Below are 23,897 nucleotides of genomic sequence, written 5' to 3'. Positions count from 1 at the left end.
TCACTGCCCATATTCCTCTTCTCCCTTCTCCCGGAAACCATCTCCAACTAGATTCGCACACCAATCACTGCCCCTGCCCATACCCCTGCGTGGCTAGAGCCAGTGGACTGGTCTTTTTATTTTTTAAGATTTTATTTATTTATTTGAGAGAGAGAGAGAGAGAGAGAGCATGAGCAGGAGGAAGGGCAGAGGGAGAAGCAGACTCCCCGCTGAGCAGGGAGCCCACCTCAAGGCTCCATCCCAGGACCCTGAGATCATGACCTGAGCCGAAGGCAGATGCTTAACGAACTGGGCCACCCAGGCGCCCCCGGTGGCTGGTCTTGGTCTTTATTTTACCCAGCTGTCCACTGAGGGGCACAGGCAACCACCCCCTCCTCCTCGATGCACTTTCTCCACTCAGCTTCTAGGACTTCCTCCTCTCCTTCCCAACCCCTAACAGTTGGAACACCCCTCGAGTGCTGTGTGTGCAAGGCTGAGCTCCTGGTCCTTCCAGCCAAACCTGCCTGACCCATGGTCTCCCCATGTCTGTTGATGGCAACTCCATCCCTGCAGTTGTTCAAGCTAGAATTGTGACATCATTCTTGACTCCTCTCTCTCAGGCTCCAGAGTCTGGAGACATCCTCTTGGCTCTACCTTCAGATTCCATCCAGAGCCCTGCCACTTGCACCCCCTACACTGCCACCATCAGCCACCATCATTCCTTTCCGGCGTCACTGCAGGATTGTACCCTTGCCACCCCCACAGGGTGTGAGCCTTTTCGTGTGTCAGCCAGATCTTGTCCTATGCCCATGCTAAACCCTGCAGGGGCTCCCATCTCGGAGAGAAGATAAAGTCCTAGGAGTGAATCTGCCCCCACCTGCCTGAAGCCACCTCTCACTCTGCTGTGGCCTCAGTGGCCTCCTAGCTGTTCCTTAAACGCACCAGGCTTGTCCTGCCCCCCAAGAGTACAGGTCTTTGCACTGGGGGTTCCCTCTGGCAGGTACAGATTTTCCCTGGAATCTGCAGGCCCTGTCTTTTATGTCCTTCGAGCTTTTGTTTAAATGTCACCTAGGGAAGACCTCTACCCCAGCCACCCTATAGAACATGCCCATCTGTCACCCAGTGTTCATCTGTGCCCCAGTACTAACAGTTCCCCCTTCCCCTGCCTCACTGCCTCTCTCTCTCTCTCTTTTTTTTTTTTAAGTTTTACTTACTTATTCATGAGAGACACAGAGAAAGAGAAAGGCAGAGACATAGGCAGAGGGAGAAGAAGCAGGCTCCCCGCGGGGAGCACGGTGTGAGATTCAATCCCAGATCCTGGGATCACTCCCTGAGCTGAAGGCAGAAGCTCAACCGCTGAGCCACCCAGGCGTCCCACTGCCTCTCTTTCTGTTGCACTTGTCATCTCGTAGGTGATGTACTGGTTCGTTATGCTTATGGTATCTTGGCTACCTCCCTCACTTGAAGGTAAACCTCCTCAGGACAGGGATCTTTGTCATTGTCACTGCTGTATCCTGTGTCCCCAGAACAGCACTCAGTGAATGGTTGTGGAATGGATGTCCCAATAGCTTGGGGAGGGAGAGCGTGTCAAGGGGAACTTCTCACTGGGAGGGAGGGAATGTCACCCAGAGGCTAGGAACCAGGAGAGGAGCATGTCTGTGGGCAGAAGACCATGAGCGTGTCTGTGTACCTTGGTCTGAGGAGTCTTCAGGACTGTTCAAAGGGATATGGCAAGCAGACAGTTTGAGAGAAGGAGTCTGGGCTTCTGAGGCACAGCTGGGGCTGAAGTCACCCACTTGGGACACTTGTGCCTGGTGTAGTCATGAGCGTGATGAGATCCCTGGGGAAGACAGGAGAGAGGGGCTAGATGAGTCTGGCAGAGAACTGAAGAGAAGAAAGCCTTTGCTGTGAGCTCTGAGGAGCCTCTACGTGAGGCTGGGAGAGATTGAGTTAGCCAGGGAAGCTAGACAAACGGGACCTTTTGGAAGCCGAAGGGAGAGAGCGCCTCCAGAAGGAGGGAACACACAGCAGTGTGGGATGAGGAGGAGAAATCCTTGGTGGGCTTACTGATGTGGAGGCAGGTGTGCGGGACTCCATGAGAACCGTTCTGGTGGTTATAGGGATGAAACCCATATCAGAGGGTCACAGGGTGTGTGGAAGGCGTGGAATTAAAGGTGGTGACAGGGGACCCCTCCTCCCAGCAGTGAGGGAGAGGAGATCCAGGGCCAGAGCATAGGAGGGTGTGTGAGCAAAGGATGTGCCTTTGTTGAAGAAACTGGAGCCCATCCAGAGCTGCTGGGAAGCATCTGCTGGAGAAAGTGGGTTTGATGCGTCAGGCAGGGAGGCACGGTGGGTTCAGGGCCCCTGGCAGGTGGGGTGGGTCAGTTCCTCTGCCTTAACCTGAGGAGACAGGCAGGAGGCCGGGCCCAGACGCAGGTACAGGCAGGTGTGTGCATGCGGCATCAGAAAGATAATGGTCCATCCATCCACTGGCTTTTCTTTTCCTAGGAAAACAAGGCATGAGGTGCCTGGCCGAAGGTGAGAAGTCAGTGGTACAGATGTCCAAGTGGCCAATGCCCTGTCCCACCCTAGTCTAGACTCAGGGGATACACAGCCCTTCGTGTCACCATTCTTGGGTGTTAGCACCACCATATATCACTGTTTCAAGCCAAAAGTCTTTGTCTTGTGTCTCCTTTTTCTGTGCCCAATACACCCCTCCACCCCCACCCCTGACCATCAGATCGATGAGCAAGCCCTGATGGTCCTCACTATCAAGTGTCTCCTGACTCACTTCTCTCCTCTCCACGGTCAGCATGTGAGTCTTGGTCACCATCAGCTACAGGGACAGCTGACAGGCATCCCCCGCACCCACTCTCGCCCCCTCCCATCACTCCTCCATGCAGGATTCTTCAAATCTTGCACCATGGCGTGGAAACAGGGCCCTGAACTCTGGCTGGCCCTCTCCCCAGGCCCTCTGTCCTGTGGGTCTGAGCCACTCTGAAGTCCAACGATCCCAGTGTCCCAGTGCATTTGGAGCAGCATCACCATCTCCACCACGTGGCTCCTACCCCCTTCCTCTCTGAGATAATCATCTCTCACCTTCAGGACCCAGCCTGGCAGGGGCACCTCAGTATGTGCAAGGAGCTTATTGTGCTTCTCCCTGCGTCATTGTTTTCTTAAGCATCTATCCTTCCAAGAAAAATTCTGTGAGTCCGAGATGCTGCCTCTCACACCCACTGGTGGGCCCCTCGGCTCATAGGTGGTGATCCATAAATATGTGTGGGCCTGCAGACTGCCAGAGCCATCTCCCTGTGCCGGCATCTCTATCCAGAGTGAGGCCCACGGTCTGCAGGGAGCAGAGTGGTTTGCTAGATCAGCAGTGATTGGCTTTAGTGGAAAGTGGGTGGGATTCAAGAAGTGTGAGAGCTCTTTTCCACCCCTAACCACCTAGCTGGCCTTGGACAAGTCACTGCTTTCTCCTGGGCGTCTGTGTTACTGTCTGTCAAGTAGCATGTTTCTCGCACCTCCCAGAGATGGCTGAGAAGGTCAAATGTGTGCTTTGTACACTGTAAAGTGAAGAAGACAGCTGTGAGTTTCAGAAATGTTCTCCGAGAGTCCTCATCTGCGGGGGGGACAGGTCCCGGCCCTCCCCGGAGCAACCACCTGTACTTCTGGCCTCAGCCCCTTCTGCGTCCCCATGCACACCCTGTCTCAGCACCACTAACCCCAGGCTGAGCCATGGGCACCCCCTGTGGTGTCAGCCCAGCCACACACATACCTGCACCCTTAGGAGTGCTCTTCCCGACAAACAGTGTATGTTCTCATTCATTTGGGGAATATAAATAATAGTGAAAGGGAATATAAGGGAAGGGAGAAGAAATGTGTGGGAAATATCCGAAAGGGAGACAGAACATAAAGACTCCTAACTCTGGGAAATGAACTAGGGGTGGTGGAAGGGGAGGAGGGCGGGGGTGGGGGTGAATGGGTGACGGGCACTGAGGGGGACACTTGACGGGATGAGCACTGGGTGTTATTCTGTATGTTGGTAAATTGAACACCAATAAAAATTAATTTATTAAAAGATAAAAAATAAAATGTTTTTTAAAAAAAAAAAACATTAAAAAAAAGGAGTGCTCTTCCCTCTGCCCCAAATGTTTTCTCCCCCAAGGCTTTCCCCTTCAGTAGAAATGAACTGACCTCTAGGTGAGCACCAAAACTTGTCCTTCAAGCAGGAACCGGGCTGATTCGTGCCTGGCTTACCAAAACTAGACCCAGGTGGGCCCCAAGCAGGGATCAACAGCAGCCTTTCGAAATGAAGGCACAAACCAATACATGGTGGGATTGTCACTCCCATGCCCACATGGTAACTCCTGCCCCTGCAAGGGCAAAAGCACCCCCCTGCCCTGCTGCTTGGCTTTGGGGCCGGTGAGAGCATCAGAGCCTTGCAAGGAGGGGTGGCCAGTAGCTGTGTGAGGAAGGGGCTGGCCTGGGCATGGGGACCCTCTCTCCCTTTGATACTGACTGTGGCTTCTCTGCTTGTGTTTTGCAGGTCCTCCTGTAAGTGTCCTGGATTATGCTCTCTGCTCCTGAAAGATAAGACGTTTTGTTCTCTTCTGTAGCTATTTCATGAAAATAACTTTTAGTTAGAGAGGTGTGTTGTGTCCTTAAAAAAAAAAAAAAAAGCAAATAATTCATCCTGGACAGGGGCCATGTATTTTTTTTTTAAATTTGTAGATGAAGGGATCACAGAATTCTAGGGGCTTGACTTGCCCCATAAGTCGTTCCGTGCGTTCTGTGACCATTTCCCTTGTAAGAGAGCGGGCGTGGGCCTGGCCGTTCCTGGCCCACTCTCTGGCTCAGCTCCTTGCACAGAGATGCAAGCACCACTCTGCTGGGCTTTCTGAGTGCAGTTAATCTGTTGAAACGTTTCTGTGTCGCGTGCTTTGGCACAAAGGGCTCCGGAGTCAGGCAGCGAGGCCCGCAAGGATGGGGCGTCCCGACTTGCCAGAAAGCGTCTGCCTCCCTGGCTGGGGCAGCTGAGCCCTCCGCAGCGCGGGCCGGCCAGGGTGCGCGGCCCGAGGAGGGTGTGCCGTCAGGGGTCGGCCGCCAGGGGGCAGTGCGGGTCGCGGGGCCACGGTCCGGGGTCCTCTTCCAGAGACAGCGACAGGCGGCCGGTCCCCGGTTCATCCTGGCGCTTTTCCGGAGCCCGATGAACCCTGACGAGTCAAGTCGGGAGCCCCACTGGCCGCGTGCATGAGCCAAAGTGAGCCTTGCGAGGGGACTCCTCTCGGGTGGGCGGCTTCTCTGTGACTTGCACTGCAGCGAGAATCCCGCCCGCCGGCACCCTCGAGCGCCAGCCGCGGGCGGGGCCCCTGGCCCGGGCAGGTCCCGGCAGCGGCTGCGGAGTCATTCCGGGCTGGCCCGGGACGCGAGCCCTGCGGCCCAGCGCGAGGCTGCAGCCAGCCGGCAGTGGGTGGTTTTCGTCTCTTTTCTTCCCCCCTCCCTTTTTTTGGGGGGGCGGGGGGCTTAGCTGTTAGACTCTGAAGTGCATCAACAAACGCAGATTCTCAAGCTGCAGCCTCAGGTGGGTGCCGAGGTGCGGGGCACCCGCCCGGCTGTCAGCGCGCGGAGCCGCCCGGCGGGCAGAGGCCCCAGGAGCCTCCCAGGAGCGCCGCGCCCCGCCCCCGCCCCGCGCCCCGCGCCCGCGCCCCGCGCCCCGCCCCGCCCCCGCCCCGCCCCGCCCCGCGCCCGCCTCCCTCTGCCCCTCCCGTAGGCCCCGTCCGCCGGGAGCCTCCGCGGGGGGCGTGACCCCGCCCTTCAGAGTCACACCCCCGAGGTCCTCCCCGAGTGTCCCTGCCCCGCACCGCGTGGGTGTGCGCCCCGCGGGCCCCTCCGTCGCCCAGACCCTTCGGAGCCCCGAGCGCTGCCCCCCACCCCCGACCCCCACCCCCGTCCCGGCCAGGGTCATCACCGAACCAGCAGCCTTTGCTGCAGACCCCGCAGAACCTGAGGGGACCGGGGGAGGGGGTGCTGATTGCGTCCTAAGTGTTGCCATATGGTTCTCCGCTTCAAAGTCTGATTATTAATGACGTATTAATTACCACAGGGGCAATCAGGACGAGATGGCTACCCGGTAATTTGCCATTTGTTTTTTGCTTTCTGACCCTTCCTCTCAAGCTGATCTTCCTCTGAGCCTTTAACTGTCTGTGCTCCTGCCGCCCTCCTCCTCTTCTGCTCTCAGCGGCTGAGGTCCGTAGGTGGAGGGGGATTAGCATCAGCACTGCCGGGGCTCGCCTGCTGGGAACAGTCCCCCACAGTCCTGCAGGCCAGGCAGGCCTCTTGGCATCCCCGATGCCCCCAACACTCTTGCTGCCTGGCCCGTCTGCCCTGAGCGGAGGGTGCAGCTCCTTGGCTGTAGAGCACCCTCCTCCCCACCCCACCCCCCACAGCCCCGTTCACCAGGGCTGACTCCACTGCCAGCCTCTTCCCAGGGCGTAGGGGCTGCCTGTCCCACTGTGTCCTGTCAACACTCAGAAACGGGAGACTGGTTGGTTCCATTTGGGTCTTTGTGGTGTCATCACTACTCAGATCTTTTGAATGAAACCTAAGAGTTGGCTTCTATTTGGAATCAACGTCCCCTGGCCCAGGCTGGGTGAGCACTGCAGGAAAAGCTAAGTGAAATGGAGCTGTGCTGACATCCAGTCCTGCTCAGGGGTTAAGGATCGCGGCCGCAGCATCCAGAAGTCCTGATGCTTCAGAGCAGGGCGCAGAGGGGTTACCTGGTGGTAACCATGGCAGGACCTGGGGTGTGGTTAGGAGACAGGGTTGTCCTATGACCTCAGGCCAGGAAGATGCCAGGAGGAAAATGGTGGATTCTGAGGCCTCACTAACGACCAGCTCTGTCCAGAGTCCGGACAGGCTGGTGATGGAGGGTGAACTGGTGGGGTCCACCAGTCCTGCAGGAGCTGCCTTCCCAAGAGGCTGCGGATTACAGTCCAGCCCTGAGTACCAGGCAGACCTGGGCCTGTAGGCCAACGCTGGGCCTCCTAGCTGGGTGCCCCAAGGAGAGTGGGAGGTCGTTAGAGTAAATGGGTTTCTTCTTCCCTCTTCTCCCCATATGGGCTCCTCTGAGCAGAGTGACGTTGTCTCCTTTCTCCCTGGCAGTGAGCATGAGAGAGGATGTTGGCTGATGACGGGAATCATTTTTCCCCAGTGAAAGACAGGGGTTCCAGACCAGCCACCATGTCCAGGTACAGAATTAGGAAGCCAGGGTTTGAATCCTGTTTTTATTGCTCCCTGGTTATGAAGCTGTAAGTCTGCATCTCCCTCCCTGTGAAAAGGGCAGTGGGTTCAGGTGAAGTAAGGTCATGCCTGGAGCATCCAAACACCAAAGATCACAGTGGACAGGTGACTGGGGCTGTTACCCAGCTGTGAGGCCATGAAGCATGAGAGGGGCTTTATGCCCAGCTTGGGCCCAAGACGGGGCTCTGAGCATTGGGGAAGGGAGGCTGGGGAGTATGAATGTGCATGCAGCGTGTCCCTCTCGTAGGGAATTGGGAGCTTTCTGGGAAGGAAGTGGATCAGGGCCCAGCAAGCCTTCCCCACTGCCTGGCCGGCCCTGGCAACGGGTGAGGGGACCCTGTCAAAGTCTCTGGCAACACACCCACGAGTGCACAGGCCGGGGCACCCTGGCTTGCATGCACACTGCTCTTTCCACATGGATATGGGCATCTTCCCCTGCTGGGCTGGCCCTGCCCCCTGGCTGGATCCAAAGCATCCATGCCTTGAGCACCAGGACCCAGCCCAGTTCCAGCTGTGTGCCCCCAGCACCCTTGTTTCTCTCTCAGCAGTACCACTCCACGGCAGTCCTTTCCATGAGGCCCTCAGGGTGGGAGTGAGACCCTGAGTTTTCCTGCAGGAGGGAAAGCAGGCTCATGCGGGCAGGAGTTAGGTGGGAGAACCTTCCATGGGCTCACAGGGCCCACGTGCTTTGAGCTGAAACTACCATCCCTTGGCCTGGGGAGGGCCTGGCTCCCAGCCTGAGGTGTGGTACAGATGGCTCCACCGTGGTCATCCCAGAGGTGGGGGTAATGGCCACAGCTACAGGAGTCCAGCCTCCTAAGAGGCATCTCGTGTACTGAGTATCCTCGGGCTTGGAGTGCTTCAGACCTCACTCAGGATCCTGGCTCAGCTCTGTGGCCTCGGGCAGGGCACTCGGGCTTTTGGAGCCTGGAGTCACACATACAGAGTTGGAAGATTAAAATAGGGTAACATGCGCAGGATCCAAGTGCAGCATGGCATGCGGCAGTCCCTTGATGGCCCCTCTCTTTCCTCACCAAGGAAAGCCGCAAGAGAAAGAAAGACAGGTTTAGGAAATCACTCTTTTTTTTTAATTTTTGTTTATTTATTCTGAGATTTCATTTATTTATTCATGAGACACACAGAGAGACAGGCAGAGACATAGGCAGAGGGAGAAACAGAATCCCTGTGGGAATCCCAATGCGGTACTCAATCCTAGGACCCTGCGATCACACCCTGAGCCAAAGGCAGGGGCTCAACCACTGAGCCACCCAGGCATCCCAATTTTATCTATTTATTTGAGAGAGAGAGAGCAAGAGCACAAGCGAGCGGAGTGGAGGGGCAGAGGGAGAGAAAGAAGCAGACTCTCTGCTGAGCAGGGAGCCCTATGAGGGGCTCAATCCCAGGACCCTGAGATCATGACCTGGGTCAAATGCAGATGCTTAACTGAGCCACCCAGATGCCCCAGAAATCACTCGAATCCACCAACATATATTGACAGTATTTGGAAAATAAAGTGGCTTTAAGAATGATCAGTTTTAGGAAGAGGTGTTTTTCCAAAGCTCAGGGAAACTTCAAGACCAGCCTCAGGAAGGACTTTTTTTCTTTGTTAAAAACATGTCACTTCCTAAAAGGAAGTGAGGGCAAGAAACATGTCAAGTAGAAGGGTCATGGTGGAGACTGTGCTGGCTGTTTTCTGCATTCGTGCAGGCTGGCCCCTCCCCTGAGTGAGACCAGCTGAAACCAGGTTCATATGTGGACCTGAGAGCCAAGGTCCAGAGACTGGGGCGGCAGGAGCCAAGCAGGACAGTGGAGCAGGTTGTGGACTGATGAGGGCACGCGGTCATCTTGTTCATAGCCTCCTTACAAAGAGCCCAGCCTGCCCTGCTGCTGCAAGAGTTTGTGAAGAGCTCCCTGCTGATGACAACAGAAGTGTGTTTATTATAAAACCGTCCTCAAATAAAGAAAAGCACAAAAAAGGACAAAGCAATCATCCATAATCCTACCACCCACAGATAAGACTTCCCAATATCTCTGTGTTTGTTCTTTCAGAACTCATTATGTGTGGGTTTGTTTTTATATTTGTTATTCTAAAAATAGGATTACTGGACATACTCCTTTGTAGCCTTTTTCTTTCTTTTCCTTTAATATAGCATGAGGGACGCCTGGGTGGCTCAGTGGTTGAGCATCTGCCTTTGGCTCAGGGCGTGATCCTGGGGTACTGGGATCGAGGCCCACATCGAGCTCCCCGCTTGGAGCCTCTTTCTCCCTCTGCCTGTGTCTCTGCCTCTCTCTGTCTCTCATGAATAAATAAATAAAATCTTTAAAATAATAATAATATAGCATGAAATGTTTGCACATCCTTAAGAATTTTTCTGGAAAGCAGTTGCTCCATAGTATTTTATCGTCTGTATAATTTGACCAATGTCCAAGTTAGAGTGTTTATATTGACAATCTTTTAGCCCTATGGTCACCATCCCGGGAATAAATGTAGGTGTATTTCCATGGCTATCTCCTTAAAATCAATGTCTAGAAGCTGAATTGCTGGACAAAAGGGTTTGCACATGTTGAAGGCTTTTGATGTGTGTTGCCAAATTGCCCTCCTGGAAGCTCTTCTAATTTACATTCCCACCAACAGCATACAAATGTCGCATATTTCCCCCAAACCCTGGCCAACTACGGTATTATCATGCTTTTAAATCTATGCCAGTATGATAAGTTAAAAAAAATGTGAGTGTATGTATCTTGTTTTAATTTAAAGTCTATTTTTTTTTATTTTTTATTTATTTATGATAGGCACACAGTGAGAGAGAGAGAGGCAGAGACATAGGCAGAGGGAGAAGCAGGCTCCATGCACCGAGAGCCTGACGTGGGATTTGATCCTGGGTCTCCAGGATCGCGCCCTGGGCCAAAGGCAGGCGCTAAACCGCTGCGCCACCCAGGGATCCCCTAAAGTCTATTTTAAAGAGAAATACCGTCTTTGAGATTAAAATTAGTTTTAATAAAGTTTGTGCAGACCTAATTGCTACCTGGTGGTAGAGCATAGAATTGCAGGTATAGTTTAAAGAGGAAATCACTTTTTTTTTTTTAAGATTGTATTTATTCACGAGAGACAGAGAGAGAGAGAGATAGAAAGACAGAGACACAGGCAGAGGAAGAAGCAGGATCCACGTGAGGAGCCGGACGTGGGACTCAATACCGGGTCTCCAGGATCAGGCCCTGGGCGGAAAGCGGTGCTAAACCACTGAGCCACCCGGGCTGCCCGAGGAAATCACTTTTTAATTTAATTTTATTTTATCTTAAGATTTCATTTATTTGTGAGAGACACACAGAGAGAGAGAGAGAGAGAGAGAGAGGCAGAGACATAGGCAGAGGGAGAAGCAGGCTCCACGCAGGAAGCCCAATGTGGAAATGGATCTGGATCCTGGAACCCCGGGATCACACCCTGGGCCAAAGGCAGATGCTCAACCACTGAGCCACCCAGGTGTCCCACCACTTTTTAAAAGAGCTTCCAGGGGATCCCTAGGTGGCTCAGCTTCCAGGGGATCCCTGGGTTGTACCCGCCTTCAGCCCAGGGCATGATCCTGGAGACCCGGGATCGAGTCCTGCGTCGGGCTCCCTGCATGGAGCCTGCTTCTCCCTCTACCTGTGTCTCTGCCTCTCTCTCTCTGTGTGTGTCTCTCATGAATAAATAAATAAAATATTTTTAAAAAATAAAAATAAAAAGAGAAAGAGAAGGGGAAAGAAACAATAAACAAGGAAACCAATAAACTAGCAGTGAAATGTGCTAGCAAGAGAATAAAGTAGGGATGTATCAAGAGTGCCAGCTGGGCGCATGGGTGAGCATAACTAGGATGAAATCATTGCAAGGCTCTTGAGGGGGATGAGCTTTTAATGGTAAAAACGATGCACAGACCTGTGGGGGAAGTGTTCCTGAGGGAAAAAAAGCAAGTGCATGAGGTCATGAGGTAGGGAAGATCTTCACATGTCCAGAGTACACGCAAGGCCAGCGGGGCAGGAGTGAGCAAGCAGATGAGGGGGTGTGGTGGAAGGGGAAGCCGGAGAGAGCTCCAGGGCTGCGCAGAGCAGAAGTTCGTCCACTGTAGGCTAACAGGCTGACCAAGGCTGGTGTTTGTGTTTACAGAAACCACAAACTGCCTTGCCAGGGGCTCGGAGATTCCCCTCCTTTCTGAGGGAAGACAGAACAGTCTCGTCTCCTCCCCTCCCCCAAGCCCTTCCAGCATGCTAGGGAAGCAAGTGCGCTTGAGTGCTTGCTCTCACCCTGGGAGGTCCATGGGCTCCTCCCTACTTGACAGATGAGGAGGCTGAGCTCCCCGCTAATAGCACTTGGCAGAGACACAAGGCCCACCCGCAGGTCAAAGCCCAGATTGGCGCATAGGCTGGGGACACCTCGGGCACAATAGCCACCCCATCAGGAAGCAGGCTGGAGCAGCAGGTGGGAGCTCAGGACCCTCTGTGCAGTGGCAGGAGGGTCTTTCTCCTCTTAGCACCCAGGGAAAATGATATTGGGAGTCAGTATTCTGTTCCTCATCCTTACCCCTTGCTCTTACCTGGGCCTGGAGCTCACCCCCAGGCCACCCCCGCTATCACATGGCCCAGACCCTTTCTTGCTCTCCGTCAAAACCAAAATGGAAAATCAAGTCTAACTTAAAGAAAGAAGTCTGTTTCTCCATTCCACCTTCTTTGCTATTCCTCACTCATATGTTTGTATTGTAGCCGCTATTAGAAATTAGGAAGAGAGGCATCCCCCTTGAGATGAAGTGTCCAATTCTGTTTCCCTGGCCAGCGTCCTGTCCCTGTCAAGAAGCCACTGAATGGAGCAGGGCCCAGCTGGGGGACCTGCCTTGGCAATCACTTAGGCCTTCTTGGCCTCTGTATCCATGTTGGCCAAAGGCGAGGCTTGGCCCCAGTGGAAAACGTCTGGAATCAGATCCGAGTGGCACTTCACAGTTTCTAAGCACATCCCAACCCCATACATTATGATCTGTGCCCATTTTATGTATTAAAAAGCTGAAGTTTATAGGGGCGTGCTGCTCTTCCAGATGTCAAGGTGGGCAAGGACGCAGGGCCTGGCTATCCTTCTGAAAACTCCCCAAAACTCAGACTGTGAGAGCCTCCCATACAGAGACTTTTCCAGTGGGGCCAGTGGGGCTGTAATACATCCAGTTGGCCTTGGATCAAGTGGCTAACTCTGCCTAGGACCAGGGGACGCCTCACAGAAAAAGGACATTTAAGGTGTATCTTGAGGGATGAGATGGAGTTGGAAAAGGATTACACCTCAGGGGGTACAATGTGGTCCCCTGTCCCTGGGGGACAGTGACTCTGCAGGCCCGCAGAGAAAGGAGGGTGGTAAAGCTGAGTGCAAGGCGCCCCCACCACCCACCCAGCCACAGAGATTGGAGGTCACAGAAGCCCCTGAGTGACATGGACAGGTGTGTACACTGCAGAGACCTCCCTGGCAAGGAAGGGGGCCCAAGGAGGAGGTGGGGGCAATAATTTGCAGAGGAAGCCTGAGTCAAGACTGCCCCAGGGAGAACAGAGTGGAAGGAGACAGATGGCAGAAATGAGAGCTGGCAGAGATTGCAGGCCAGGTGACAGGGGAGGGGCCGGAACCAGAGATCCTGGGCTGGGCAGTGCCCTGCCCCCTGAGTACCACCCTGCACCCAGCAGGAGAAATGAATGGGGCAGAGGGTGGCCAGGAGCTCTACTGTGTCTGTCTCCAGAATCAGCAATGGGTGCACTGCCAGCCTTGCAGCCTTGGTCCCAGGGAGAGCCGAGCTTTGAGCTGAACTGTACTAGGCGAGACAGGGTCTCAGCCTGGGACCAATTTTGAAATGAAACACTCAGTTGGACCGTTTGGAATTAATCAAGTGAGCAAAAGAGGACCACAGAGCACCACACATTCATATGCTTTCTTGCACTCTCAAAGTTCAAAAACAGCTTTGATTGTAAAAATGTAATTAGTTAAATGATTCATCTGTAATATTCCAAATTCATCTGTTTTTAGATTTCGACAACTTACATCTCATTTTCATCTGGCCCCCTGCCGGGCTGCTCCCTTGCTCCCCAGATTCTGGGTGGAGTGGGATGGGATGAAAGACTTCCCGAGCCACCCGATAATGGCCCCCAGATTGGAACCTCAGGGAAACACCACCAGGCCCGAGGGAAAGGGATTTCCTCCCCAGGGTCCTGCGTCAGCCCGGGGCAGGCGCTCCTTGACTCCGGGCCCCTGGCCTCAGGCCCGTGCTGTGTCCCCAGTGTCCCTTCGATTGTCACATGTAGGGTTCCCAGATGCTTTGCTTACCCTCTGTAGCTTTTTGCATTTCCTGACAGTAGCCAAGAACCCCCAACCCCAGATTATCAGCCTCCTCCCCAAGTCCAGCTCTGGGAAAGCACTTAGCAGGACCGCCCTGTGGGGGGGGTCTGCAGAGGAGGTCCCCCACTGCTCCCCACCGTTTGCAGGAGTGCATGCACAGACATCTTTGCAGAGTGCAGGATTGCCGGCTGGACCTTTCCCGCTTCCCCAGGCAACAAAGCACGCCTCCCTGCATTGCATGGAAGGCCTGTTCACAGAGCTGCACCAGGTCACAGAGGCAGCCTCAGGCCCTCTAAGGAAGTAGACTTGAGAGAAAGCAGCTATTTGGGTACAAAGGTGGCCCAGCCAGCTCTTCCTGAAACCCGAGACTGGACCCATGCCTTGCCCATGCGGTGTAAAGAGAATGGGCTTTGGGGCTTCATAGACCACGTGGCCTCAGGCACATCCCTAACCTGTCTTCTGTCGTTGAGCTAACCAGGTAGGTGACCCTACAGAGCCCTGGTGTCAGGCACACAAGCTGGGTTCAGAGAGTGACAGTTCCTGCCACCATGAATGGTCATTGACCTCAGCAAGTGGAGCCTTTGAGGCTGAAGGAGCCCTTCTTGGGCCAGTGTCCCCAGCACTCAGCACCTAGCTGCCCCCCCAACCCCACCCACCCACCCAGGGCAGGAGTCCTCAGGTGCCTGGGGCAGCCTTCAGCTGGTCAAGAGCGCCCCCTGGTGATCCCAGGTTTAGACATCAGCACTGGTGGGAAACCACATTCATAGAGACAACCACCGGCAATTGGTTCTTTCAACTGTGTGTTGTGTTCTCACTACATATGAAGGACTTTGTTTGGCACTCGGGATAGAATGGAGAGAAAGACATCCAGGGTTCCCTACACCCTCAGAGGTTGGTTGTGGTTGAGCGGGAGAGAGAATCAAAATTCATGGAAATTCCAAACTCACTATGCACTGTGGTCAGGGCTGAGACCACCTGCAATCCGGGCCTGGCCTGTTGGGGGTCAGGGGTGCTGCCCTGAGCAAGGAGGGTGTGAGCCGAGGGCAGGAGACAAGTAGGTGCTGACACAGGATGTTGCAGAGGTATATCCAGACAGAGAACACAGTGAACAGGCCAGGTTGGCTAGGGAAAGGGGGGGTGGGGGCAGGAGAAAGAGGAAGCCAGTGACCCTGAAGCCCCAGCATCCCTGAACCAATTAGCTGCCTCCCCAGAGGCCACAAGGTGGAGGGAATTTGCCACAGCATCCAACCTGGGAGGGACCTGACGTACACAAAAAATTTGCAGACCCATCATGCTGTCCAGTAAGTAGTGAGTTCCCCATCACTGGAGGTGCGCAAAGGCTGCACACTCACTTACTAGGAAGGGCATCTGAGAGGCTGGCCCTAGTAGGTCATCTTCCCACGAGTGAGTTGTTTCACCAATAGGGCCTCTTTTGGGGGCCACTCAGACCCAAACCCAGTGAGACAGGATGCACAAGGCTAGCTTGGGGAGCCAGGTGTGGGGGTACTTACCAGGTGCTTGCTGAAGCGAGAGGGGATGATGAGGTGGGAGGCACACAAGATTTAGGCATGAGATTCAGGCTTCTGTCCCAGGCAGACCTGACAATTTTGGCCTTCCCAAGGAAGGCCGGGCATGTGGGGGCTGGAGGCAGGGAGGCTAGTGGAGGCTGGTACAGGAGGGAGACCAAATCCTAGGCAGGGGCAGGTGGGGGACTGGACAGGGTTCCGAAGTTTGGGAGAGCACAGGGAATGGTAGGGCCTGGGCTAAACTGGGGAACACACGCCCCACCTAAAGGGGGCGCCACAGTTCAGCCCATGCACGTTGATCCTCCTCACATAGCACAGGTCACATAACACATATCACACATCCCAACAGTTCAAGAGAAGCTGGAAATCCAAATTTCACACAAAACCTTTGGATTCTTGTGTACCCTACACGTTCAGAGAAACTTCTCTAGTAACAAACTATAGAAATGATCCCTGAAAGTATAGTCTTAAAACCTTTGGATTCTTAAGGATTCCAACCAATTCACCACCATGATAATTGTGACAATTGTGTTGTCTGGAAACCAAGGAGGGCCCACCCTACGGCCCAGGGGATGGTGATTAGAGAGGCCTGGGGGTAGCCAGGACCCTGGGGGGTCTCTGCGGAGCACCTGCAGCTTCAGTGTCTGCTGCCAGCTGTCTCTGTCCCTCTGTCCCCTGGTCTCTCGGCTGCGCCTTCTAGCTCTCTTAGACCATCTCCCTTTTGTGGTTCACACCACACTCAGATCATCACCATCTGGTCAGCTGCTCTGTCCTGCTAGCCCCTCACCCTAGCACAGTCTGCTACCAAAATGGGTACCCCAGCCTGTCTGCTACCTCCAGTACCTTCCACCAGGCCATCTCCACGTGCCTGAGCTAGAGAAACCAGGCCAGAGACCAGACCGCTCAGGCGCACACAGTGCACCTCACCTGCCCATCCTCCACGGTCCCACCCCAATGGGAGTCAGGCTCATGACTCCCTCTACCCCACCCAGGAATGATTTGTCCTGATACCTGACATGTAGCAGGCAAATGTGTAATTTAAGCAGGTATTTTGGGATCGGTTCAAAGGCATAGCACCCCCTCTTTCAGCCATGATGTATAATATGGACATATGTATAATTGCTTCCAGCACACACAGGATATACTGAGCATGCCCTCTCCCCAAAATAGAAGCCAGCTGGCTTCCGGCCTCACCAGAATTGTAGAGCTGAAAGGGACCCAGGAGATTTTCTAGGCAGAGGCTGACAAGCCTAGCTGCCTCTACAGAGCCTGCACGTCACCTGGCTGGGGCAGTAGGGTGGGCGGAGCCTGTAGTCCTGTGGCAGGGCCACGCTTCAGGAGCACTTGGCACAGCAGCTTTGTCAGGCGTGCAGACCCTAGGGTGGGAGGGCACCATCTTCCAACTTTTCTAGAAAAGTACAAGTTCTCGATGTTGTTGTAGAACATCACAATTTTAAAATGTTGCAACTAATTCATTTAGTTTGGTTTGGATTTGTTTTTTGTTTTTTTTTTTAACTGTACGGACCAAACCCAATCTGGCTTCCGGCCAGCCCATCACCGTACAGAGAAGTGGGGAAGCTTGAGCAGCCCCTTTACCTCAGCAGGTTCCTCGAGCCCCACCCAGCTAAAGTCTTCATGGCTGGCTGAGTTTGGGGTGCAGTTAATTGGTGGCTCTACAGAGTGCCCCAGATACCAGGTCAGAGTTCCCCAGGAGGAACCGGGTACCACCCCAGGGCACGAGCTGCAGCTGGGCTGGACCTAAGGGCAAAATTCAAGTCCGGGAAATCGCTGAACCAGGACCATCTTGCTGTGGCCCATGTGTGTGAGGAGCCTGGTCTGAGAAATCAGGACCACATGGTGCTGACCTGCCCACCCACTCTAATGAGGGAGCCTTCACATAGGAATGCACATGTCCCAGGCTGGGACCCCAGGGCCTAACAGCCTTATAATTTGATGAATTGTCAACATCTGGACCATAATTACTGGTCCCTGGACTGATAATCCTGGTAAGCCTCCTCACATCCAGGGGCCCCATCCTGGTGCAATTTGGAGGCTCCATTCCCCAACAGGAGCCATCAGCAGGAATTATAGCCAGCCAATGAGACAGCCACCCCGCTCCAGCCGGTCTGAGCATCCAACTCCTGTCTGCATCTAAACATGGCCAGTTTATTAATTCAGTTCAGCAGAGACTCTGGCAGATTGGGAGGCCTGAGCCCCAGCTAACAGGGAAGAGAACCAACAACTCCCCTCCCCCCAGTATGGGTTAAACAGTCAGCCCAGCCCTTTTGTTTTGGGGTCTCCTCCACCCCAAGCTGATGCACACTGAGCCTTCAGTGATGGACCAGCAGACTTCACTTCCCAAACTTCTTTCACTAAGAAACCTCCCCTCCTTTACCACTCCTGTTTATTTTCCCCCAAAAGATGGCTCTGGGGAACACTGCTTAGGAAATATTCAGGGCGGGTGGGGGGGAACAGACCCACGAAGGCAGAGTCCCACTGCCTGCCACTCAGAAGACCACACGAGTTCACATCCCAGCACTGCCCACTGCATCCCCACTGCGCCCGCCCAGGGCCAATGCAGACCCCTTGCCTGTGTCAGGTGCTACAGGGTCTTGTGCCTCGGGTTGGTCTGACAGAGGAGGAGGGAGAGGAGAGAGACCTGGAATTCCTGTTAAACTTGTCCTTGGGGAGAAGAAAGACATGTGCTCCATTTTACAGGTAGGAAAACTGAGGCTCTCGATGGCTCAGGTCGCTGAGCCAGGGCAAGGAGCCAAAGCAGCACCCAGGGGCTCTCTCTGCACACCTGGCCTGCATCTCGTACGCAGAACATAGGAAGCATCCCAGAGCTCTGCTGATCTGCACGGGGTCAGGGCAAGTGGGGGCGGGGGCGGGATATAGAGTGATTTAAAGCAGAATTGAGGCTTGTAAATAGCCGTGGGGTTTTGCAGAGGGCAGAAGGTGTTGAAAACCTCTGGTAAATTCCATGGCTTGATCAGGCAGGAGAGGGAGCCGGTGGGAAGAGTTCCTGTGGGCACAGTGGTGTGGCATCTGACCCTCGGGAGCACCCATCCCGTGCAGGCTAAGGCTCAGAGAGAGGATTTGAACCCTGGCAAGGCCAGCACTCTGCCCACATCCACGGGCTGCCCCAGGTGCCTTCCTTCCTGCTCCTTCTGTGGGAGATGCCCCTGATCCCAGCCAGGAGACCACTGCCTTGACCAGGTAGGACCCAGACACCAAGGGCATGCCTCCGCCCAGGCTGGGGCTCTGCTAGTCCAGACTGCTCACCTTCCCAAGTGGCCCTGTTCTGCACAAAACTGGCTTGTTGTCGGCTAGGACGCTCAGCGTGGACCCTGCCCTGCCTTAGTTGAGGCTTACCGGGCCCTCCACCCCATGGTTGTCCTTGGCTCCCTTCAAACCAATCCCAGGCCCCTCCCTGGGGTGTCTCTCCTCCTCTCAGAGCACCCAGAGCCAGGCTTGGGCTTCCCTCCAGCCTGCAGAAACACCTGGTGAATAGATGGTCCACGCGGCCTCCCAGTGAGCCTGGGGATGCTGCCCTCCTGAAGGGCCACAGGCAGGACGATGGTTCAGACCCAACTTGCAGGAAGGAAACCTGTTTCATAGCGTGTAACTCAGTATTTCTCAGACTTACTTGATGGGCGAACCCATTCTCCAAGCAAGCCCCTTAACACTCTGCAGGACAGTGTTCCAGGGGACTCCAGTTTGGGCAAGACAGTGTTAGGGTGACCAGGAGTGGGGATCTGTCCTTTCTTGGTTCACAGCCCAGGGCCCAGCCTTTCCCAGGATGAGAGGGATCAGCTCACTGCCTGAAGTCAGGCAGGTCCATCTGGCCCCAAAGCCAGGCTGTTTCCTTCCTCTGCCCCCACTGAGTTCCCTCCTTAGTGACTCCCAGTGATCACTGGTCACCCAGCAGCATCTTTAGGGGTCAGCTCTTTCCCCACACAAAGAACTCAGGGGCCCGGGCACAAGTTTTCTTGCCTGTATGTCAACAGAGATGAGCCCAGAGCCTCCTGCCCAGACCAGGACCCAGGCTCTGGGTCAGCTTGGTCCCCAAGGCCGGCCTGGCAGTGGGGTTTCTGTGTGTGCCCCGGGGATCTGCTCAGCATCAGATTCAACGCCCAGTCTTGGTTCTTGGGGATTGAGGACGACCTCCCTTCCACCTCCTAGCAGGTGTGTCCAAGAGCACTGCTCAGGCTGCACCTTCTGCCTTTTTTTTTTTTTTTAAGTCAATTAGCCAACATAGAGTACATCGTTAGTTTCAGGTGTAGCATTCAATAATTCATCGGTTGCATTTAACACCCAGTGCTCATCACATCACCTGCCTTTATCGGAAACTACAAACTTCGTTGACTTTTTTTGAGAACTCTTCAGTCCTGGGAACCAAGTGGTCTGTGATGCCAGTTAGAGGCAGGCCCTAGGAAGGAAAATTGGGGGTTTTGCCCCTTGCAGGCTCTCTCACACCCACCAGAAAGAGCCATTGGGAACACCAGGAATAATCTCAGAGTTGAAAGAGGACAGAATGCCTCCCAGGAGACAGGAGTCCCAAGGTCACTCTCAAGAAGAGGCAACAAGAGATTCCTCCTGTGGGGTCCAAGCCAAGGGAACGTCCTGGGCTCCCTTCCCCAGCGGACTTTTCTAGAAAAGCAGGGCACCTACAGCTCTGTGTGCTTTACATCCACCCAGCCGACATACTAGAACCTGGCTGGGGACCCAGTGGTGGACCAACCAGGAAAGGCTGAACCAGGACCCATGCCCAGGGCCCAGTGTGGGGTAGGGGGCTTTGGGCACCAGATCAGGTGGTCTGAACATTATCCTTCAGGAGTGAGGCCACCAAGAGGGGTTCAAGCAGGAGAGCAGATTTGCATTCTAGAAAGTTCTCCAGGGCATTGCATGGGAGAGAGTACAGGTATTAGGGAAGGGCCATAGGGATGGTGCTCAGGTCTCAAGCGTATGTCGTAGGGCTTTCATGGAATGCAGTGAGGTATGCTATGACGTGCCTCATGGGGCCAGTGACCAGATTGCCCTATATGTGCTTCCCTGGGCATCAGCTGCTTCCTGGGGGTCATGCAGACATGGTGCCCATGCTGCCCCCGGGGAGAGGAGCTGGGCAGAAGGGAAGGACGTTTGCTTTGTCCTGTCTCTTTCTGCATACTTTAGCGCATGTAACACCTTTTCAGCAGAACACACACACGTGCACACACACACAGGCCTCCAACGCAGGGAGGCCTGCATCTCCCTGTTACAGATGATGAGGCCCAGGGCACCAGCTGGCATGCGGGAAAGCCTGATCCAGTCCTAGATGTGTCTGACTCCAGAGCCTGCCTCCTCTGACCACCTCGCAAGTCTCCTGGAGCCCAGTCATAGGGCTTTCTTCCAGAAGGAGTGGCAGACAGGCTAGGGGGATGCTGCTTCTCCTTGGGGTAGCTCCCAAAAGGGCCATTTGCACTGGGCCTTGAGGAATAAGTAGGAGTTCTCCAGGTGGAGGCAGGACTGTGTGCAGTGGAGGGAAATGGGAAAGCACAGGTTGGGGCCAGGAAACAGCATGATGGGTGAAAGTCCATGGGCCTCCAGCAGCACCAGATGTACCCCCCCAAGACCCCTGGAGCATCTCTTTCTGAATCCCAAGAGCTGTCAGGAGGCTGTGGTGTGACAGCATTTAGGGGAAAACTAGAGTGAACCCAGGACAGGAACAGCCCTGGGAGAACAGGTAATGAGGATGCTGAGGCTCAGAGAGGTTGACTGGATCTCCCAGGGTCACACAGCAAGTGTATCTGTCCAACCCAACACTCCCTCTGGTGGAGAGCTAGGGTGACAGAGGGTCCAGAGAGGGTCTGTTCAGTAGGTGAGACGGAGGTACCAGGAATCCCAGAAGGAAGGCAAGGCCTGCAGGGCTCCATCCCAGCTCCTTGGGGACAACCACTTGTCAACCGTGCTGCCTATGCTGCAGGAGAGGAAGCACTGCATGGAGAGGAGGGCCTGTTTCAGCCCCTGGGCAGTCCTACTGGCTCAGCTGCTTCATCAGCAGGCTGGGACTGTTGGTGCCCACCTCACAGGGCAGCAGTGAGGGCAGAGGCTGAGAAGGGTGAGGCAGGATTCAGTGGAATCCATATGGATGAGTACCAGAGCATTCATGGACTTGCCCTGGAGAGTCCCTGCCCCTGGGGCCCCAGGGGTGGGGTGCCCACTTCCCCAGACCAGCCCTGCACTGTGTCCCAGCCCCACCCAGGGGCCCCCTGAACTCATGCTGCTGCCAGTGACTGGCCAGGAAGCTCACTATGTCCTCCATCCCAGAGTGTGAAGACGAAGGAGATTAACTTAGTGCCAAGATGCACCTCAGTCTCTTTTTCATCTCAGTTTGCAGTATGGCTTTTCCCTAATCCCTGCAGATTTGCAGAAGGGTGCTGTTTGGGGGCTCAATTCAGCAGGCCACGGGATGTATACAAGGCCTGAGCACAGCATCTGTGGTGGCAGCCACGCTACACAGGTTGGCCAGGGGCCCATAGGGAGCCGAGCCCCAGGGGGCAGTGGGACGGAGCAGGAAGCTTTGAGGGCACTCAAGGGCAGGCAGACTGGGTAGCATGGCCAGGAATCTAGGCGAGGCCACTGCAGGTGGCTTAGCACCCAGAGGACTAAAGCACTAAAGAGAACCAAAGCACCTTTCTGGCCTCCAGCCCTGCCCTGTTACTGGACATGTGGCCCTGGGCAAGGTCTTTCCCTCCCTGGGCCTCAGTCTCCTCCTCTGTAGGACAGGAATGAGAACACCTGCCTTACAGGCTTCCTTTTTTTTAAGATTATTTATTTATTTATTCATGAGCGACACAGAGAGAGAGGCAGAGACACAGGCAGAGGGGAGAAGCAGGACACCGGAATCATGACCTGAGCCTGAGGCAACGCTCAACCACTGAGCCCCCCAGGTGCTCCTTTGCCTTACAGGCTTACTGTGCTGATTCAGACTGAGTATAGGGACCACAAAGAGCCCCCCGAGAAGACAGCCAGGGTGGGACTGGACCCCAAGTGTGCTGTGGCAGCAGAGGGGATCAGGTCTGGGTGAGGCCTAGCAGGGCGCCAGCATGGGGAGGAGGGGAGGTACAGGGCCCAATTTTAGGAGACTAAGAGGTGGAAGCTTCAGGCATGTGGATCCAGGGCCATCTCCTGCTAGCCCTGCAAGGGCAGCTCCCAGTGAGCCTCAGTGATGGAGACTGGGCCTAGGGCTGGGCCTAAGGACCTGAGCAGGAGCCCCCAGAGCCTAGACCCTGAGTCTTTGGAATGGCCTCACTCCCCATCTCCTGGGATGCTATCTGCTCCCAGGGCATCAACCTAGTCCAGACCCTCAGCTGACCTCGAGGCTGGTGGCCAGAAGCACTTCAGAGATGCATGTGCAAAGTTGCCCTGCTATCCTGCCTGGAGTGAGGCCCTGGTGAGAGTGCCTCCAGGAGCAGCTCTTCCTCTGGCATCCGGGGACTTGGCGGTTGGCTGTCCTGGGGCACAGAGGTCTGGTGATTGAGCTAGGGAGATTGGCTGCTTGCTGCTGGGCCCAGCAGGCAGGGCTGCCAGCTTCCAGGCAGCATGCAGGCCTGAGAAAAGAGACTGGCTTCCCGGAGCCAGAGTGCCTCCCAAGTGGAGGAGCCAGGGAAGGACTCTGCAAGCAGAGGGAACAGCCCATGCAAGGGCATGGAGATGGGAAAGAAGCAGAGAGCTTGGGAAAACCAGGGACACGGGGCACCCGAAAAGCAGAGGCTGGCTTTGGTGCTGAGGAATCCAGTGCTGGGCTGGGGAGTGCAGCCGCAAAGGTGACAGGGACAGACCCGTGTGAGGGAGACCAGGCTGGGAGGTTGACGCTGAGGCAGAGCGGCCCCTCCACTTGCAAGCCCCCTGCCTCTGGGCTGCTGTCTCTGCCCACAGAGCCCTCTCTAAAACCCCGGATGTTACTTTCTCCGGGTAGCATGCCCTCATCTTTCCCAGTACCCCACAGAGCCTGGCAGGCTGTCACCCTGCTCAGAGCTGGTGGCACCCTTTGTCTGTCCTGCCCCTGATCTTTCCTCTTTATGCCAGATGTATCTGCACATGCTTCATCTTTGTAGCTACCTTCCTTGGCTTGACTCCACACACATTTAGAGGCACACGCTTTGTGCCAGGCCTCATCCAAGCACTGGAGACATGGGGATCAAACCCTTTCCCTGGATCCACTGGAAGACATGTAGTCGGCACAGTGACAATGCATGAGGTCCTGTGCACGCTAAGGAAATGTGCTGGGTATGGGGACGGCTGGCCTGACTGGGAAGTGGAAAAGCAAAGCCCGGAGGGTTCACAGAAGAGGAGGTGACTGAGCTGAAAATGGCACGCAAGGGGGTGAAGGGTGTGCCAGCCAGGCAGGCAGGGGACGTGTGCAAAGGCTCGGGGCAGTTGAGCTGCCTAGAACATTTGCCGTGTCTGTGGGGATGAGGAGGCCATGGCAGGGAGGAGGGCAGGTTTGACAGGAACCAGATGGGCCCGGTTTGCGGCCCTGCCCTTGGATTCCTGTGTACTCTCACGTGGTGGTGGAGCTCAGGGGGCTTTCTGAGTGGGCAGGGGCTGGACGGGCAGAGGGTGCCCATGGGGGCTGCTTCTCTCGGCCTTGGCTTTAGCCTACGAAGGCCAGGGCAGTACGTGGAACTGAAAGAGCCTTCGAGATTCTTACAGTTCTGTGTTAGCCTGTTTGGGCTGCTCCAACAAAGAGCCAAGGACTGGGTAGCTTAAAA

The 23,897-nt window shown here is 55.0% G+C and overlaps 1 protein-coding gene and 1 pseudogene across 1 annotated transcript in view; one reads left to right on the top strand and one right to left on the bottom strand.

Moving 5' to 3' along the window:
- Nucleotides 1-23,897, top strand: part of COL23A1 (collagen type XXIII alpha 1 chain) — a 322,912-nt gene that overhangs the window by 270,763 nt on the left and 28,252 nt on the right. Inside the window, exons 4-5 of the mRNA XM_055302599.1 lie at nucleotides 4,529-4,536; nucleotides 6,086-6,112. Of these exons, the coding sequence (XP_055158574.1) occupies nucleotides 4,529-4,536; nucleotides 6,086-6,112 (35 nt within the window). The remainder of the gene's footprint in view (nucleotides 1-4,528; nucleotides 4,537-6,085; nucleotides 6,113-23,897) is intronic.
- On the bottom strand, nucleotides 15,509-15,610 carry LOC129495330 (small nucleolar RNA U3; annotated as a pseudogene).

This window comes from Nyctereutes procyonoides, unplaced genomic scaffold, assembly GCF_905146905.1.
Source record: "Nyctereutes procyonoides isolate TBG_1078 unplaced genomic scaffold, NYPRO_anot_genome, whole genome shotgun sequence".
In the NCBI taxonomy this organism is placed as follows: Eukaryota; Metazoa; Chordata; class Mammalia; order Carnivora; family Canidae; genus Nyctereutes; species Nyctereutes procyonoides.
The sequence above is the reverse complement of the archived record's forward strand: the minus strand, read 5'-3'. Positions and strand labels throughout refer to the sequence as shown.